At 36.1% G+C, this 21,514-nt stretch overlaps 1 protein-coding gene across 1 annotated transcript; it reads left to right on the top strand.

The window, feature by feature from the left end:
- Window positions 1-15,433: 15,433 nt before the first annotated feature.
- LOC127086174 (protein GRAVITROPIC IN THE LIGHT 1) lies at window positions 15,434-19,083 on the top strand. Its single transcript, XM_051026896.1, has 3 exons — window positions 15,434-15,682; window positions 16,138-16,243; window positions 17,351-19,083. Exon 3 carries the CDS (start codon window positions 17,351-17,353, stop codon window positions 18,749-18,751), a length of 1,401 nt encoding a protein of 466 aa, XP_050882853.1. The 5' UTR covers window positions 15,434-15,682; window positions 16,138-16,243; the 3' UTR covers window positions 18,752-19,083.
- Window positions 19,084-21,514: the final 2,431 nt, after the last annotated feature.

Below are 21,514 nucleotides of genomic sequence, written 5' to 3' on the forward strand. Positions count from 1 at the left end.
TGAATAGAATTAATTTTATTAATGATCAATTTGAAAATGCCCAAACAATGTTCACTTCTCCCTTAGGCATAGGAGAAGGATTTCGAAAACATATAAAAGCAATTACTTAGATCGATGCAAAATAACAGGAATATCAACAACAATCCAATTGTTGCAAGCCTTTCCATGTGTCATAAAATTGGTGCAGTCTTCCTCTTCGTCATCCTCTAGCACAACAGCTAAGTGTTGTTCATTGCCATGAATGAACCCTCCGCTACGGAAGCTAAGTTGCATATCTTCAGACCTTGCGGTTGATGAACCTTTTTGGAACCCCAAACTTGTTCTGCCTTTGTTGTCGGAGACCTCTACCATGCGCCCCCACTGATCAACATTGCCTTCTTCTACAATCTTCTTAGCATCTTTCAATGAGGACATATGTGCCCCTAACTCTCTTTCCAACAACAATAGACAAGGCTTGGAACGGAGTTCCAACCTCATCCTTAGCTTCAACATAAGAGAAAGATGACAGGTGGCTAACCAACAACACCTTCTCCCCATCAACAATCACAAGCTTCCCACTCTTTACAAATTTGAGTTTCTGGTGTAATATGGAAGTAACAGCTCCTGCCTCATGGATCCATGGCCTTCCCAACAAGCAACTGTAGGTCGGGTGGATATCCATTACTTGAAAAGTAATCTAAAAATCACTCGGACCTATCTTAACTGGAAGGTCCACTTCACCAATAACTATTTTGCGCGAATCGTCAAAAGCTTTGACGATTATACCGCTATACCTCATAGGCGTTCCTTGGTATGATAGCTTTGATAGAGTTGACTTCGGAAACACATTCAGTGTCGACCCGGTGTCAACAAGCACATTTGCAAAGCATCCTCTTTGCAATTCATAGAAATGTGCAAAGCCAAATTATGATTTCTGCCCTCCTTAAGGAGTTCTTCATCATAGAAGCTAAGATTATTGCACGAAGTGATGTTAGCCATGATATGATCGAATTGATCCACTGTAACATCATGTTCTACGAAATCTTGTTCTAGAACTCTTTGTAGTGCTTCTCTGTGCGCTTTAGAATTCATGAGCAGAGACAACACTGAGATTTTTGAGGGGGTTTGGAGCAGCTGCTCCACTACATTAAACTCACTTCTCTTGATTAACCGAAGTATCTCATCATCATCGTTAGCCTTCAAATCGCTGGATTCACCAGACTTACCTTTTGAAGCACCAACTGGATCTACAACAGGCACTTCCACCTTCTTTCCAACAACTGATTCTTCCTTATCCTTTGGGAACACTGACCCAAACACACGACCACTGCGGGTCACCTTGGTAACATCAACAATGCTCACCATAGAGCTAGTCATAGGCAACGAGACCTCTTGACCACCTTCTATCATTGTAGCATTATACTGATACGGCACAGGTTTATCAGATGAATACGGGATTGGGCCCGCTAACCGTATAACCAACGGCGATACTGATCTATTGCTGACATTGTTACTGTTGCTGCTATCGTACTGAATTACCAATCTCTATGGCTGCTTGAAAATGGGAACTATGATATTTACATCGTCATCTACATGACGGGATTGAACAATTTGAATCATGCCTTCATCCATCAGTCGTTGGATGTCCCTTTTCACAACTTCGCAACCCCGTGAATTAATACTGCAAACATTACAACCATCACGGTCATGCTCATAATCACTTACCAAGCAAATGTCCTTATGCATCTGCACCAAGGATCTTCGGATAAAATGCACATCAAAAACCTTAAACTCGCCAGGGCAACCATCCACCATATTCATAAAAGAGTTCGCATGAGCGGGCAATAGATTTGCTTTCACATTCGGCGCACGGTCCTCGAAGGACACCATTCCACTCTTCATCAGCTTTTAAACCACATACTTGAGCGGATAACAATTCTCTATATCATGCCTGGGTGCTCCTTGATGAAAAGCACAACTGAGCTCAGGCTTGTACCACCATGGAAGTGGTTCTGGAATTTGTGGTGGGTTTCTTGGTTGGATTAGGTTCTTGAGAACCAAAGACGGGTATAATTCTGTATAAGACATAGGAATCGGGTCGAAAGAGACCTTCTTCCTCTCGAAGTTTTGTTGATGATAATTGTTGGTATTGTTGTTATTGTAGGTGTTTGCTCGTTGTTGCGGTTGTTGATGTTGTGGTTGTTGAACTGGTGTTGATTGTTGATTAGAAAACACAGGGATAATTGAAGATACTTGATGATGATGTTGACGGGATGGTTGATTCCTTCTGATCTGAGGCCTCCTCTGCCTCCCACTGCTTATTGCATTCGCTTCATTGTCCTTTCTCTTCCCAAAATTGTTGCCATACCTCTTACTCGACGATGCTTCATCTTTCGACAAACGTCCCTCTCGGGCTCCTTCCTCAAGCCTCATCCCCATGTTTACCATTTCGGTAAAGTCACTGGGGGCACTGGCAATCATTCATTCATAATAAAATAAACTCAGAGTTTTCAAAAAGATCTTTGTCATCTCTTTTTCCTCCAAAGGAGGAGTGATCTGGGCAGCCAATTCCATTCATCTCTGTGCGTACTCTTTAAATGTCTTCTTATCCTTCTGAGACATAGACCTCAACTGGTATCTATCAGGTGCCATATCTATGTTGTACTTATATTACTTTACAAAAGCCTCTCCCAAGTCATTAAAAGTACGAATGCATGCACTGTCTAATCCCATATACCATCTGAGCGCAACACCGGTCAGACTGTCTTGGAAGTAGTAAATCAACAGTTGATCATTGTCAGTCTGAGTAGACATCTTGTGAGCATACATCAATAGATGACTCAGTGGACAAGTGTTCCCTTTATACTTTTCAAAGTCAGGCACTTTGAACTTCACCGGGATATTCACATTGGGCACTAAACACAACTCAGCAGTACTCTTTCCAAACAAGTCCTTACCCCTTAGCATCTTCAATTCCTTGCGTAGCTCAAGAAACTGATCTTTCATTTCATCCATTTTCTCGTAAATATCCGGACCCTCAGACAGTTCGGAGTGATAAATGGTGTCCTTTACAGAAGGTAAGGTATGCACAATGGGAGGTGGCACAGACATGACCGGGCTAGATGCCGACATGGAAGCAAAAGTAGGCGCAAAGCCTTCAGGCATAAAGTTGGATGGCATTCCCCATGGGAATCCGGCAGGCATAGTGGGCACAAAGTGAGCGGTAGCAGCAAGCATGGTAGAGGTAGCCACCTCTGAAATATCTGTCCTCTGAGGAGGAGGAGTTGCAGGCGTTGGAGAAGCTTGGCTCTGAGATCCAAGAACTGACTTCATCATGGCAGTCAGGCGGGCGATCTCGTCCTTCAGCTCTCTGTTCTCTTGCTCTAGATGCTCCATAATTTTGAGATGATTGGCGTGGGGGTTGTACCAATGAGTCAGCTTGGCTAAAGCACAGAAGAAACACCAATGAGACATCTGGCGAAAGAGAAACCTGCTTATGCACATGATGCATGAAATGCAATGCTTGTTTATTTATTTTTATTTTCAAGGAACTTACTATATCATTTTCATATATATATATATATATATATATATATATATATATATATATATATATATATATATATATATATATATATATATATATATATATATATATATATATATATATATATATATATATATATATATATATATATATATATATATATATATCAACAATTGCAATAATTTTTATATGACCAAAAATCTCTTTTCATTTATATAATTGAAAGGATCACACTGAGTATAATTTCAGAAACCAAATGAAAAATACAAGAGAAAAGGAGACTAGTCATCCTAAGGATCCCTAACAACAATGTCAGAAGACCTAGCTGAAGGTGCGTACTTCCTTCGAATGTGACGGATCTCGGTCTCAAAAGAAGCCTTCATCTGAGTCTTCTCGAGGCCAAGTTGATCAACAATCTTCTTCTAAGCAACGGAAGGCTGAGGCATGCTAGAAGATGAAACCTCTGGCTCTCCCTGTCTATTTGTCACTCATTCTTCAAGTAGCTCAATAAGTGCATCTTTTTCCTTAGACTCCAACTGCAACTCTTCATACTTCTTGCTCAAAGCACGAAAACGCTCTTCCCACATATCCCTCTCTTGCTTCATCTTGACGAGCGCGTCTTCCAACTCTTCTACATCTTGGTTAGGGAAAGTTAATGGCTCAACCACAACCATATACATATGTATTTCACAAGGATAGGGCATCTTCAACTTCAAAGCTCTCTTCTTCACCCAAAGAGTGTAAGCTTCCAAAGCTACACAATTGCACGGTCCAAGCTTGGATCTTCCTTTCCTATGCACATTATGCCAAGCATGCACAATCTTCTACTTCAAATGTTGGGGATTGTTACCCTCTTGATAGAAAAGACCTTCTAACAAAGTGTTATTAGGCTTGTCTTTCAAGGGGAACCTAAGTTGTCGACGAGCCAAAGCAAGGTTCTAGTTAATTCCTCCTTGTGTACAAATGAGAGGCACATTAGAGAATTCACCACAACTATCAATAATATCCAAACTGCTCAAAGACGGATCATACCAAACTATATCATCATTAGTGAGAGACATAAGTCTCTGAGACCACCTTAGACATTGTTTGTTCTCCATATAAGCAGGTGTCTGAGGCAAGTGCGAAATAAACCACTTGTACAGAAGAGGAATGCAATGTTAATAGTTCCACCACCCTTATAATTCCTTAGATGCAAAGAGAAATACATATCACCCAATAGAGTAGGCACAGGATTCCCAATCAAGAAGAGTCTAATGGCGTTAACATCAACAAAATCGTCAATGTTAGGGAACAAAGCTAATCCATAAATGAGCAACACCGAGATAGCTTCAAAAGCGTCCACACTACCAGCTTGGGCAAAAGTAGTAGCTTCCTTGATGAGGAAATCAGATGGCAACCGAAACAATCCTCATTTCCTCACCCAATGGGCCTCTATCTCAGACTTCTTCAAGTGAAGAGCTTCAGCAATAATACTAGATCGGGGAATCTCCTCCAATCCACTAAAAGGTACTCTACTAGAAACATGTATCCCCAAAAGATGAAAATACTCCTCCAAGGTAGGCACAAGCTGAAAATCTGGCAAAGTGAAACAACGGTAGAGAGGATCATAGAACTGCACCAATACACTCAAAAGTCCTTCAACCACGTCAGCTGACAAGATGGACAGAATCTTCCCATGAAGTTGTTTGAAGTCCAAGGGATCTAATACAAAAGATGCTAGCTTCCTTAACTCTTTCAAGTTGGGACATCTGAAACTGAACTTCTTAGTGTTCCTTCGTCCATAATCCATGGTCTGAAAACGTTTGCAAATAATACCTCAGTTCCTTGAAATTTTCGTGTGATGAATGTTATGATGCGCATGAATGCATGAATGCAACAATCACAAATAAGGGATCACACACAAGGCAAACAAAGGTCAAGGGATGAATCAAGTCATTGTCAAGATCAATCATCCATTTTGGTGGATTATGGTTTACACCTTATCAACACCCAAGTTCCATTGATATTGACAAGACTTGATTGGATCAACCAAGAATCAAGGGTTTGTTGTAAGTCACGAGCATGGAGTCTGGGTAAGAACCATCCCAAAGAAGTGAACTAAGGATAAAAACCTGTAGATCATGTTCTAAAAAGTTCCCAGAGTCTTAATTCCATCTATCGGATATTACATGTTAAGATGACTGACTCATGGACCCATAATATTCTCAAGAGAAACTCGTCTGAGTGTAGTATCATGTAACAACTGTTATCAAGTATACACTTGAATAGTCTCCGCACTACGTCCTAAATAGGCCAAGAGGGGGTAAATGTTCTACGGTCTTCACCTTCTCGGATCCAAATTAGAGATAGTAATGCCTAACCACAAATACTTGTGTGACATTTCCAAATCCAAAAGAGTCTCCATTAAGTAGATGGATCTCAATCCAACTTGCTAAGGACTACTCCACACAAGTCGAACATGACTATACCATCCTCCTATCTTAATTGCACTCAAGTTCGGGTTAGAACTTATCTCACCACTTAGAGATCACCAAGCACAACAAGCAAATTATATCACACATACATATATACAAACATCACATATATACAAATATATACACACAAAAAGTAGGCTAAACCCACTGGAGACTACTCCCCAGCAGAGTCGCCACTTAATTTTTGTAGCAGTAAATTCATGATCATCAAGCTACGGATAAGCTAGACATCAAATAACCAGAGCCGCCACCGCGCTTTTATTGTTTCCAAGGGAAAAGGGAAAAAGTACGAACAAAACCCAAAAGTAAGAAGTTTATAAATCAAAACTAATAAAATATCAGAGATTACAAGTAAGGGGGTTGGTTACACAGAGGGAAGGTGTTAGCACCCAAAGTGTCCTAGGTACTCCTAGGGAGCCCTTTTTGTGTGCATATGTATTTGGTACAAAAATGATATTTACAAACAAATAGAATGAGGGGATGAGAAGAGAATTCATTAATTATATTTTGTGTGTTTGACAAGACCTTCAGACTTATGCCTACGCACCAACATAAAAATGAGGAATCAAAACCTCGTAGTTCGTGATATAAATTTTAAAGTGGATGCATTGCTTTTAACAAAAATTAAGTTTGAAAGACACAAAGCCCTAAAAATGGTTTGAATGAGTTTGTTCTTTTTGGCTTTTCTGAAAGTTTAAGTCAAGTATAGTTAAGTTTATTTACAAATTTGATTTAAGAAAAGAAGTTTGGAAATGCAATGGCATAAGGCCAAAGTTTCTATCTTTTTACAAAGTGGTCAAAGTTTAGAACAAAATAAGTTCAAACAAAGAAAGTTTTAAAAAGGAGGGATAGATTTTGAAATTAAATAAATGGGGAGAAGATGAAGAGACTAATGCTATACACAAAATTAAAAGTTAAGAGTTGGAAAGATCTGACCAATGGGTAACAATCCAATAAACAAGAATGTTAATAGAAACCCAAATTCCCCTGGACATTTAGAATCAAGCAACACACAAATGCACAATTATATTATCTTGAAGAGCAAGGCATCAAATAAAGATAGCCATATCCAAGCTTAGCAACTCCATGATCTTCTTCAAATTAGCCCATGTAACAAATGAATTCCACAAGTTACAGGTTCAAAATAATAGCTTCACAATGATCATGTTGCAGATGTACTCTGAGGGATCTTGAATGATGTATCAGATGAAGTTTCAAATTGCAAGCCCTTGGTTTCACAGAAAGTTGGCATTGGCCAAGTCCTTTAGCATAGGAATGTTGCCTAAGTTCTAAGTCCATTTGTCCAAGATCAAGCCAACAGTCCACACAAATGTTTTTTTAGGGTCTTTGTTGTAATTATGTACATTAATGGTCAAAGACCACACAAACAGGCAAAGTATACACAAATAAGATATATCACACAATATGGTCCAAATGGACAAAGTGAAAATTGCATTAACATAAACAATTAGAATGGTATGAATAATGGCAAATGAATAAAGACTAAAATTAAATGACATTAAAGTAAATGGCTTGAAATTAAAAGTTAGTTGTTAATGAGTTAGAAGTTAGTATTGTTTTGCTTTTGCTTTTCATTTTTAAGTCATTCTTTGGAGAACACTCAACCCACTTATCACAAGCATGGATCCTTGAACCAAGACATCTTCCAAAGGAAGGAAAAAAGGCCAAGTTTCCACACAATACCATGAAAGAGGGAAGACTTACAATCTCACTAACTAGAATGCTATGCCTTTTATGTCACAAATTTAGCGCTATGTTAAGCAATCGTAATTGGACTTATATAGAAATCACAACTATTTGAGATTGGGCAATAGAATTTTTGTGTTAATGCATGTTAGAGACATAGTATAATGAACTATGCTCATGAAACATACCACACACAAAAAGAATATGCAAAAGAGGTGGCCTAATCTCATTCATACTTATGTTGATTTTTCAATCAACTAGCCTTAGGACTTTCAGATATCATAGACCAAATGAGATGAATGCATAAAGAAGGGGGAATGAGATGAAGAGGGAGGGGAATGGATCAAAACTCAAATTAGTCAAAGGAGGACTTTTACCAAATTAATATGATCCATTTATTTTGGGAGATGGAATGTACATTCTATCAATCCCCTAAATCCAATGATATTAACTTGACAAAGTCAAGTCAACCTTGACCAAGACCCAACAACAAGAGTCAAACTCAAACAAGTCATTACAAGTGGTCAACATAATTAATTGGCCTTTATTCAAATTAAAAATACTAAAATAAGGCATTTAAATTATATATGGTTTGTCAAATTCCTAAAACCTCATCAAAACACCAAAGAAATGACCGTGAGATTTATCATAGGTAAAACAAGGTCAAAGGACTTTGGAGAAAAAAGTTCAGAATTTTTAAAGACTTAAAAGTATTTTTAAACAATTAAAAATAATCACAAAAACAATTAAATCAGGAAAAATATTAATAATGATCCAAAAAATAATTTTAATTCAAAATATGAAAGAGGAAATTATTTGAATTTTTTTGGTATAACTCTCATATTTTTTTGGATCAATATTAAAATTAATATGAATTAATGAAAATAAAAGAATTAAAATAAAAATCAGAAAATAGCAAAAAACGTGGACCACTTGATCTCCCTCATTAATTGAGGTGGCAGATCAAGTGGTCCTCAGTGCGCGTTCTACAATGGACATTAGTCAATACCCTGCAGGGATGGTATGCAAAGCCAAGGCACGAGATTAAAACATTTGAAAAGGATCATGTGGTTTGGAGAGATGCCAACACATCGCCGGAGCCAGAGCTCCGGTCTTCTTCTCCGGTGGACCTCACCGGACTGGTCCACCCTCAACCATCACCAAAATAAAAAGGGAGGACATGATCTGAAAGAAAAAATGGCGTAGAGCACGAACCCAACCTCAATTTTAACTAACTCCACATATATAGAAAGATATGATTAGTTGAATTTTGAGGTGTGTCAATTGAGTTGCTTCGATTTGACCTCTAAGCAACTCAATCTTCTTGCATACATTTGTAGGACTTAAGACAACCAAAGATATAAGAGAATTAAGTGAAAATCTAAGAGATGAAATTTTCTGAAAATCACCTTCAATGCTATGCAGTTCTTGATGTTACTTGCTCCAAACACGATCTTATCACAATTGAGAAGCTAGCAGGAAGTGATTAGAGAGGTTGCAAGGCTTTTAATCCTGGAGTTCTTGATCTCCAACAGTTGAGATTCAAACTCAAATTTCAAATTGAAATTTCTCAAGTTTTCCTTTAGAATGAGAGGGTTTCAATGGGGGGCAAAGCTGGCGCGCAAAGTCCTGTTCAAATGAGCTCAAAGGCCTTCTATTTATAGCCAAAGGGAATGATATTTGCACACTTCAAAATCTGTCCAAAATTGGCAATATGGATGGCACGAGTGCATGGGAATGTACAGGCCCATGATGCATTCAATAAGGTACAAAATGATTCCAATTGAAGTCTGAATGAAGCTTGAATGGCAAGGCATTGTGAACTGAAGTTTGTGTGATTGATTCTTTCCAATGATGCAACCCTGTTAAAGCCATGCACAGACCTAGCAATCTTTGTCCAAAAAGGATGAAATTGGACTTTTTAGAAAGGTTAGATCAAGAGGAACAAGTTTTATGTTCAACACTTTTTCATTTGGATCTTGGAACATGGAGAATTTTGAGGTGGAAGTTTGGAAATTTCAACATGTGGAAATTTTTTCTAAGTGTCAAGCCATATATCTCAATATTCCACCTTGCTTAACTTTTTATATGAGCTTCAAATGAGAATATTGTCTTCATCAAAGTTGTATACCTTTTAAATACCTTCAAAATGGTCACCAATTTCATGTCATTTGGATTTGGAATGATAGAGTTATGCATTTTTGAAGTTTGGAAAAATCACTTGTTCAATGGTATAGGTCAAAAATGACCTATAATGTATCCTCATATCACATGCTCATAAAAGTTGAATTAGCTATCACTCTAAACATCAAAGTTGAATTAGACATTTTGAATTTGATTGTTCAACTTGGAAATATTTCATCTCATAAAAATTGAGCAAGTTATGGCCTTGGGAAATTGACTTTCAAATTAGGGTTTAGACAAAATGACCTATAATGTTTCAATATAGAAAATGATTTTCCAAGCAAACCTAGCTCTAGGTCTCAACATAAAAGTTGTTTGGAATATTATTTAGAGCAGCGTTGATCTTGGAATCATTTTCATATGGTGAAAGTTGTAGGAGATATGGTCTAGGGAGACCCAATTTTGATCAGATGAATTCATCTAGCCAACCACCATTAACCAACTTGCTATCCTTCAATTCTATTGACTTTATAGGCTCTTGGTAGATCATATATGCATAACATGATGAATTTTGAAGTTTCCCTTGAGAAATTTGATCAATTGGTGAGATAGCTTTTTGGAGAAGTTACTTAAGATACCCAGTCAAACTAGGGTTTCCAAAACAAATCACTTCCAAACTCTTGAAGAAAACTTGATAAATATAACATGTAGGAATCAATGGAACTCATATATGATGCTCATAAACATTCTTGGATAAATTTATGGCTATGCTCCTTGTCATGAGGGTCTCAAACCCTAGATATGAACTTGATAGATCAATGGTGATCATGCCCTACCTACAAAAGAGTTAGGCAAATACAAAGACATATTTTTGGTATTTTGGTTAGTAAAATGATAAAATACAAGTATGACACAATCACATAATGCTTGGTGATCTCTCCCAAAATAAACCCAATTAAAGAGGGGTAAGGAGGATGCCAAGGTATGATCTCAATGCTAATGCTTATGATGAAATTACATGAGGGATCTTAGGGTCAAAATTGAGGTCTTACAATGTGCACAATAAATGATGATATTGTATTACTTGATGTGAATTATGATTATGATATAATGTTGTATGAGCATGATTTATGTTGTTGAAATGATAAGTATGTAGTTGTGGAATGATTGTTCGGGAGGAGAACTATGATCGTTGGGTCAATTCATGTTATGGTTATTGTCATGAGGGGACTTTAAACATTATGTTGTTGTTGCATTAACGTGTTGTGACACACATCCAATGTGTCTTTGTTATTATTGAAAGAGGCAAGTTATAAGTCTAGAAGGATGGACTAATGACTTGTCCCAAATCTAGAAGGGTGGGTTCGAGGTCTAAGAGGGTGAACCCGGTTCGTATGAAGAACCTTCATTAATTGGTACCACATGCATATGAGTCCAGTTGAAGTTGAGATTCTCATTGTATAATTAAATGATGAAATATGATTGTTGTGTGTGTGTGTGTTGATGGATTAAGTGCGAGAATGATGTGCGATTGTTGTTGAACGTGTGGATGTTTGAATTCTACCTTGCAATTTATTCTGTTAATTTATTGACGGGAATTATCACCCCCTTTGCTTTGATGTTGTCCATCATGGACACCTCACATATTATCAGGATTTAGAAGTTATTATTGTGATTGGAAGATAACTTTTGAAGTTATTTCCATTTATTTTCGTTGTTTAGTTAGTGATTATGCTACGATTATGTGACCTCGAGGCTAGGACATTTGTTTAGTTGTTGAATTCAAAATATTGTTTTGAGGAGTTTTTATGACGTTATTTTGAAGTTGAGAACAAACATGATTTGGTTGAGTGTTTTTATTTGATTTTCCGTTGCTATTTAAATAAAGTTGAGATGTTTTGAAGTTGATAACATTTTAATCAGCGAATAATGCTTGTTATATAAGTTTCAGGGTTAGGGTGTTACAACTTCCCCAACGGTAGTTACAGATGCTACCCCGAGTATAACATATGAACGAGGTGGAACAATTGACTATTATGACAACTGACTTTTCTATTCACGAGCCTTCTTCGTCCCCATCTCATGGCAAGAGGAGTCAGGGTGATATCTTATCTACCCCTACTGAAGAGGGTTCTTCCAAACAGGCTCACTTGTTGGAGGGTGCAAATCAGGAGGCTCTTACTTCTTTATTCCGACTCCCTACCATTCTTCCATCCTGATATCAAGCACTCAGGAGAAATTTGCTGTTGCTATGGCTAATGAGGATTTGGATTTTGTCTGAAGCTTATTTGTAACTGATAGGCTGGTTCTTTTTGTAGATGATTTTTGTACCTTGTTCAGTGTCGGATCTCTGGTTTCTATAGCAGCTGCTGGCCAAAACAATGTACTGGGCTCTGGTGATCTTTTGAGGGAGCCAGATGGATTAAAGGAGAAATTTGAGGCCCTTGAGCGGGGAAATGCTGAAGTTGAGAAGGAGTTTGTTGAACTACGGGCGAAGGCCAAATATACTGACTCTTTGCGAGAAAAGGTTGATTGGTACGGTCTTCCGTCCACTTTTCCTGCTCGGATAACGAAATTGGATGCTTCTATTGTTGAGGGAGAGAAACGCTGAACGAAGGCTTTTGAAGATGTGGCAGAAGTGTGTCGAGAATTCGAGGCGGGTCAGAAAGTTCTTCAGTAGAAGAAGATGGTCGATTCAATGCATTGAGAGGCCTCAAGGAGGAAATGGCCGTTGTTCGAAAAAAATCTCAAGATTCCTTTAGTGGGTTGTGAACGTCGTGTATATGGTCCAAGATCAAATGTTAGGGCAGGTGCGAGGGTTTTATCCTGGCCTTAATGTTATTATTGATCAACTGGATCCTTTTATAGCGGTTCCTAGAGAGAACGCCAAAAGTGGTTCAAATGCTTCAAAGCCAAGCACTGATGTTGGAGGATTTTTTTGTTCCTACTCTCATTATTCTTTTTGCTTCTGAGCCCTGCAATTTGCATAATTTATGTGCTATAGAGAGCAGCAAATAATATTCACTTAAAGTGTAAATAACCTCATGTGTTTAGTAAGACCATGTATGGTTGCATTGTTTGTGAGTATGTTGTGTTAAGATGTACGTGTTATCTGGATGAGCTGTCGAGCTGGTTAGACATGGCCGTGATTGGAACGTAGTTGTGTATACAAAGTAATGATTCAATCTAATGTATGCGCGTGTTGGCTTCTTACTAATGAGATACGAGCTCGACTATAAGCATTCATGCTTTCAATTGTACCTGTAAGTATTTTGTGCAAAACCAGCTAGATGCGGCGATGCCTTAATCATATCCATATGGATGAGGCACAAATCTAGTTAAGTGCGATTATATTTTGAATTATACTTACAAACGAGGGACATGAAACCTACTTGATGCGACCATGCTTTTTGAACAATGCTCCGCGTCGTAAAGGATCATTCTATGGCCAAGGGTAGACGATCCCCCTCCCTTTCCTCGAGGTATAACTCAGATCGAGGTGAACTTCTCTAAGCTTCATCACTCACGTCTCATGGATTGGATAGATCCGAATGATGGGGGGTGGGGGGTTGCACCAGCTACACACAATTATGTTTATGTCTTTGACATGGGGTATTTATATGATGTATTCAGACGTGTAAAGTGTCTCTGATAGCACCCCTGAAGGAATTTGTTGTTGTAGTCAGATGTGCAAAATGTCTCTGACAACTTCCCTGGACTCTAGAGGCGCACAATGGCACTATGGGGAATTAATTGCTTTAGTAGTACGTGCAAAGCGTCTTCGATAATATCTTTGAACTTCAAATGCATGCTCGACGCTGAGGGGATTTTATTGCTATAGTAAAACAGGAAAAACCTCTTTGAGAGAACCATTGGAATCCAAAATTTGGTGTCAACAACATAAATTAAATCTTGTAGTCGATCGAAAGTGTATTCAGATCGCTCTCCCTCTGATGTGTTGTCCGGGTGGCTTGATGGTTAGTTGATCTAGAGGACTGAGTTATTGGCTTGGGAAATGGCCGACCTCTGATGCGTTCGACTCTACTTTTCGGGGTTGGATTAGGCCAACATCTTTAGACTCAGATCTTATTTGATTTATTCGGGATACTTGCTTGACTTGATAGGCTAGGGGTGATGTATTCCAACTTGTTAATTCCCTTCTGAAACAAAGTCTGAGAGATTCTATCAGACATGGATGCCGACAAGTCTTTTAGCGACAGAGGCTCGTGACATTTTTTACCGGGCACCGCTAGTGGACCTCTCCTTCTCTCTTTGGTCGGTGGAAGCCCTGATGCATCCAACAAAAATCCTACGAGATCCGTGGGATGCTCCCCGATGTTCGTTCGACGCCCGATATTAATTATGATCTTGCGACACCCGAGTGCCATTAACTATGAACATGTGACACCTGACTGATGTTGTCTCTACGACCTTCCCAGTCGTGTGGAAAATGCTGACGTCTTCTCCTGGTTGGAGGTCGACAAGGTTTATGCTTGGTCTTTTTAGAGATTTCCTTCAGAAGTTGGCGTGATTCAAAATCCAGACCTAAGATTATCATTCCTGCTTATCTGCGGGATTTTTGAGGAAATCGCAGATCTGGACGATGGAGTTGAGCTTGGGTAGGCCCCGACGAACCTCTACGCTTAACTCCCAGTCCCATTGCTTCCCAGATCTAGGAGGGTGTGAACGAAGAAATCAAACGACACGTGCAAATCGACAAAATTTGTTCGGATCAGAAGGTTGAACGCGATACTGATTTGGAGTCACTAAGATGTCACTAGTTGGTGAAATGGATGAGATGCGAAAATCATGGTGGAACGGAACTTCGCATGCGACTTTACGATGTGGCATCGTTGATCAAAGGTTGTGATCACGATGCTCATTGAATGAGAAACGTTGATCTTGAGTCAACTCACTAATCTCCGATACGACAGTTCAGAAGAGAGGTACCTGTATGATTAACACTCAAATGCTCAAATCAATTTAGGATTTGAGATAACCTCGATAAAAATGGAGATTAGAGATTGTGTATTTGATAAAATTGAAAAAATGGATGAATCTCATATTATTAAACTTTTGATCGGTGCAAAACACTGAATCCTTATACCTTTTATCCGATACAAAACAAATTTATTATAGAGTTAATGATTATTCGAGAAAAATTAATGAATTTCTCATAAGACTATATTAATAAATTTTGACAAATAAAAACACCACATTACCTTGATATTTCAAATACAAGTTATTCAAAATAATCACAAAGCAAAAATCAACAATTAAGAGATCCTAGTAGATTTTAGTTCGTTAACATTATAAAAGGAAAAAAAATTAATCCTTAAAAAAGAAATGTTTCGAAAAAAAATCGAACCTTAGTTAACCGTTCTTAATTACCACTTTCGTACCAATTTAATATCTAAGATATTAAAATTAATTTAAAGATTTTTTAAATTATTCCATTATCCAACTATATATAGCCTTTAGATGAATAAAATAATAGTTTAATTTCTTAAAGTTGATTTCAATAATTTAAGAATTAAGTTGATAAGAGATTAAAAAACATTTTTTTTGTAACGTTTTAAAATTTCAAAGGCAAGAGAACACAAGTAGGTTCGGACAGCTATCGCTTAGTGTGTTTTTCGTCATTCCAAATATTCTCTCTCTCTCTCTCTACTCTCGAGCTTTTATTCTCTCTCCTCTCTCTTTCAGCCAAAGGGTAAAACCAAAACCCCACGCTACTATTTTCTTCCCAACACTTCAAAATCTCTACTTTCTACACCTCACACCATTGAAGACCCTGCACTCCTACCCCAACTAATTATTTTTCACCCATTCACCATTGTAGCAAAAGGTATAGTTAATATCAATAACCCTTCCAATTTTTCCTTTTATGTTTTCTCTTTTTCTCAATTTAGATTTTTTTTTTACCATATAGCAGTTTAAAGAAGCTGATTCAGTAGCTTTTGGGGTGTTTCTGTTTTGATCTGTCTTCAAGGTGAAAGTGGTTTTTTTTGTTATCCACTGAAGAAAAGTTTTCATCTTTAAAAATAAAATTCCTTTCTTATTTTATTTTATTTTCTGAAATTTTTTTATGTTATAATTTTTTTTAGATATTACGTGTTTCGATGATTCTTATGAATGTGGTTGTTATTAGTTAACGTTGTTGTTGTTGTTGATAGTGTTTGTTCAGTGTTTTTCCCCTTTCGGGTGTGTTGTTGTTTTTCTTGTTTGGAGAAGTGTCTTTTTTCTTTTTTTTTCTTTTTCTTTATTTCAACATTTTAATTTTCTTATGAATATTTGTTGCAGGAAAGTTACATTTGGTTGGAGTAAATTTTTCTGTCTGTTAACTTGAAATTTACGTTTCACCATGACCATTTGAAACCTTCAGATTCACCTCCTCATATTTCTCAAGGTATGTTTCATTCCTTTTTGGTTTCTTAACCTTTTTCTTGTGTTTTTTATAAATAAATAAATAAAGATCAATTAGTACAGTACTACATTTTAGGTAGTGTTGGATACTAGTACAAATTTGCAATGTTTATTTTAGGTATACCAATATCTAATAATACATGTTTCTTGGGAGTATTATTGTAATCTTAGGAGGATTTGGGAATTTGCAGTGTGAATTGTTTGGTAATTTCACAAAGACAGAGAATCTCAAGTTGTATGATTTTTGACTTTTTTTTGAATAAAAATAAAGAGGCATGTGAACTTCTGACACAATGGATGTTGAAATGACATAAACATTGGGAAGATGTTATATGTTACAGTCACTTACACTTAACAAAATATTCCTACATTTCTTGAATAACATTTATATTTATATTTTTGACATTTTTGCCCCTCATTGGACATTACACTCACTTACTACTAACTTACATAAACCAAAATTTCTTTTTCTTTTTCTTTTTTTTTACTAGTTGTGTAATGTAATGTGACACAGTCACACACACCGTCCTTTGTGTTTGTTTGAGGAACATTTTTTGTTGTCATGATTATAAAGTTTCAAGTCTCTGTCAGACATTTCACTTTAAATTTTAGCTTATGTTCCAAACACTGCTTGTCACTGTATGGCTAGATCTTCAAAGATGCTGAAATGGATATGCATAAATCAGAGAATCCTAAGGGTTATAATCAGAGAATATATATATATATATATATATATATATATATATATATATATATATATATATATATATATATATATATATATATATATATATATATATATATATATATATATATATTATTGAAACTAATACATATATATTTTTTTATTGGGTAATGTAAATATATATTTATAAATAAAAAGAAAATTCCGCAACTACTAAAAGTCCTCGATCTATGTGTTAAAGCATTTTACTTTTTTTTTAATAATAATAGTTTGTCTAAATATGCTCTTCATGATCACTATTTTATTATTTTATTGAAATTGTGAATCCTTTTCAAAGATATTGTCATCTACTAGTAAACATTATAAATTCTCATTTTCTTGTGTTTTCATTTTCTACTTTTTCAGATGGAATCAGTGAAACCATTAGCGGTAACACCAAGCAAGAAACTAGCTAGAAATTTTGCCAAAGTTCTTCATCTCAGAGCATTTTTGAAGAATGTTACTATATCTGAAACAAATCCAAAGGATGAAACAACTCCAATTAATTGGTCTGAATCGTTCAACAAGGTTGATGAAGATGAAGAGCTTCAAGAACAAAGAGTTGCAACAGAAGCACTTCTCGCGAAGGTTTTCGCCAGCGTTTCGACTGTTAAAGGCGCGTATGCTGAGCTACAGCATTTTCAATCACCTTTTGATCCTGATGGAATTGAAGCTTCTGATAAACTACTAGTTTCTGAGTTGAAGCATTTGTCTGAGCTGAAGCAGTGTTACTTGAAGAAACAATATGATCCTTCGCCGGAGAAAGCGATACTCGAAGCTGAATCGAAGGAGACAAAAGGTGTTATAAAAACCTATGAGATTACAGCGAAGAAGTTAGAGTCACAGGTAAGGCTCAAAGCTTCTGAGATTATGTTTCTTAAAGAGAAATTAGTGGAAGCTAATAGTCATAACAAGTTAATCGAGAAGAGATTGAATCAAAGTGGATCGTTATCTTTATCTTCATCTTCGCTAGATAATAATGTTAACATATCAGGGTTAAGTCCTAGCCATTTTGCTAGCATTCTTCGTCATACTGTTAAATCGATTAGAAGCTTTGTGAGGTTAGTTGTCGATGAAATGAGATCTGCAAAATGGGATATCGATGCTGCTGTCGATGCTATTGAACACAATGTTGTTTACCTCATAGAAGATCACAAGTGTTTCGCAATCGAATCCTTTGTTTGCAAAGAAATGTTCGAGGCATTTCACTTCCCGAATTTCAATCTTCCAAACGAGTCGCTTCCGGATGACAGATCCAATCAACAAAACTGGTTCTTTCAGAGCTTCAACGAGCTGAAATCAGGGAAAGTTAAAGACTTTCTCTCCGTGAAACCACAATCATCGTTTGCCAAATTCTGCAGGAACAAGTATTTGAGACTCGTTCATCCGAAAATGGAGTCATCGTTTTTCGGAAACATGAATCACAGGAACTTTATAAGCAATGGAGAGTTTCCAAAAAGTGATTTTTTCACATCGTTTGCTGAAATGGCGAAAAGGGTTTATCTATTACATTGTTTAGCATACTCTTTTGAAGAACAAGCTGAGATTTTCCAAGTTTCAAAAGGGTGTAGATTTTCTGATGTGTACATGGAAAGTGTGAACGATGAAATGTTCATGTGTGCAAATTCAGACAAGACAACAACAATTGTTGAACCAGAAGAAGAACCTGTGGTTGGTTTCACTGTTGTTCCTGGTTTTAGGATTGGTAAAACTTTTTTACAGTGTCAAGTTTACCTCATGCAGAAGAAAAGTTCATATTTTCAATAAAAGACATGTAATAGGCCCCACAACAAAGGTGAAGGACATGGCATGGCATGGAAGACGAGGGCATTTTTGTCCTTTTGTGTTTTGTTTATTTTAGAAAAAAGAAAAGCTAGTGGACCATAGTATTGGGAACAACCTTTTTCTTTTAGAATCTTTATTTGTTTTTTTGTTTTAATTTATGAAGATTTTATGTTTATCAAAAACATCCCCCCAAAAATTTGTTGATATCAGGGCGGTGACAGGGGTGGTCTAGCTGTTATGCATATGTAGAAGACATTGCATGATATAATATGTATATAATAATATTATGATATATAGGTAGGAATTTTATAATACTCTTTTGCTTTTTGTTTTTGATTATTTATAATCTTGTTTTGTGCCTTATTCCTCCTTTGTTGAATTTAGTTGAGGTTATTTTAATGTTATGTTTGTCTGTTGATGAAATGTTGGAATAGGTGTTGTTATATTTAAGTGCTAGCAGCTCTATGCAATTTCTTTTAGCAATGTTTATTACTTTATTCTAAAACTTTGCTTGGTTTTAGCATCTTGTGTGACATTAAAGTACATGCGTTTATAAATCTAGAAATAAATATGACTCATCAACGAGGTGTGATTAGTAGAATAAGCTAGACCCTCGGAATATGTAGAAACAAAATATTATTAGTAGTGATTTATGCTTGAATTCAACAATATTCTATTTAAATGCAAGTCATCCAAGTATAGACTTGTCTATCCTAGAGGTTCATTCTCATTTTCAACATACTTATTTTTAGGGGTGGCAAAATGGATGGATTGGATGGATATGGATTGGATCGTTAATGGATGGATCAAAACAATCCATTATCCATTAACAATCCACTAAAAGTTTTTTAAAAATATCCAATCCAATCCATCCATTAAGAATAAAAATCCATCCAATCCATCCATTATCATATTTTTAGTGGATGGATATCCATCCATCCATTTCTTTTTCCTTTAAAATTTTTCTTTTTTGAAAAAAATCACTTTTTTTATTTTATTTTTTTTATTTTTTTATATTTTTTTTAATAAAACAATATCAGCTTTTTTTGAGAAAAATCATTTTTTTTTAAAAAAATATTTTTTTATTTCCGAAAAAAAAAATTTAAAAATTGTTTTTTTTTTGAAAAAAAATATTTTTTTTATATTCGTAAAAAAATAAATTTTTCGAAAATAAAATCAAAATTTGGTATTTTTTAAATTATTTTTAAATTTTTGGAAAAAAAAACGATTTTTTGTATTTTCAAAAAAAATATTTTTTTTCGAAAAAATAAATTTATTTTTATTTTTCAAAAAAAAAGATTTTTTTAGAAAAAAAAAATATTTTTTATTTTAAAAAAAAATTAATATTTGAAAAAAATTATTTTTTTAAAATTAGATAAAAAAATCAATTGGATCATTAAAATGTGTTGGATGGATTGGATAATCCATGCTTATAAATGGATGGATTGGATCAATCCATTAACTTAATTTTTTATGTACCGGATGGATTGGATGGATTTTTTGATGGATGGATTGGATGGATTTTCTCTAAATGGATCCAATTGCCACCCATACTTATTTTTCGACATGAGTTTGATCTTTTTTAGAACTTGATTAATGTGTCATCATAAAATGGAGAGAATGCAGATTTATAATTTATATGCTTCCTGGTAAGTGATCCAAGATGATAAAATTCATGGATAGCAAGATTCAAAAAGTAATTGCTTAATATTGAGGATGGCATAATTTTGATGATGACATGATTTTAATGATGACAACATTTGAAGTTGTATTAATGATAACAACACTTGAGTCGAATAACTACTAAAAAAAGATCCAGCAGTTAAAGATGCACAAGATGGGTGTTCAAGATCAAGTTATCTTTTTGAATCAAGCCAAAGTGAGTTCAAGTGATAAACTAGGTTTTATAATCACTAGTGATTTAAAACATCTCAAATGATGACAACTAATACGAAAATATATTAAGTCTCATCAAGAAGGCTCAAAGTTCATGTGTGGTGATAAAGTTAAAGATAATACCAAAACATAGCTTAAGAGTGTGAAAGAGAGGAAGAGTGAAAACTCGTATGATTGTGTTTGTCTGAGTGATCAATTTATTGTATAGACACAAAGGTGTTTCCATAAATAGTATGGATAAATATCTCTCACACGTGCACACACATACAGAGAAACCTCTTACTTTTCTTTTAAATTAAAATAACATAATTTTTTCACACACTAATTCGCAAGCACACACCCGCGCGCGCTCACACACATAGAGAGAAACCTCTTACTTTTCTTTTAAATTAAAATAACATAATTTTTTCACACACTAATTCGCAAGCACACACCCGCGCGCGCACACACACATAGAGAGAAACCTCTTACTTTTCTTTTAAATTAAAATAACATAATTTTTTCACACACTAATTCGCAAGCACACACACGCGCGCGCACACACACATAGAGAGAAACCTCTTACTTTTCTTTTAAATTAAAATAACATAATTTTTTCACACACTCATTCACAAGCACACACCTGCGCGCGCACACATACACACAGACACAGACACGCATGCACACACGCACGCACACGCAACCACACGCACACACGAACACACGAACACACACGTACGCACACCCACACCCACACATGCACACACAGACCCACACACACACAAACACCCACACGCACACACACGCTCACACAGACCCCCACACACCCATCCACACCGACACATGCACACACAGTCCCACACACACAAA

Source organism: Lathyrus oleraceus, chromosome 5 (genome assembly GCF_024323335.1).
Source record: "Lathyrus oleraceus cultivar Zhongwan6 chromosome 5, CAAS_Psat_ZW6_1.0, whole genome shotgun sequence".
Taxonomy (NCBI): Eukaryota; Viridiplantae; Streptophyta; class Magnoliopsida; order Fabales; family Fabaceae; genus Lathyrus; species Lathyrus oleraceus.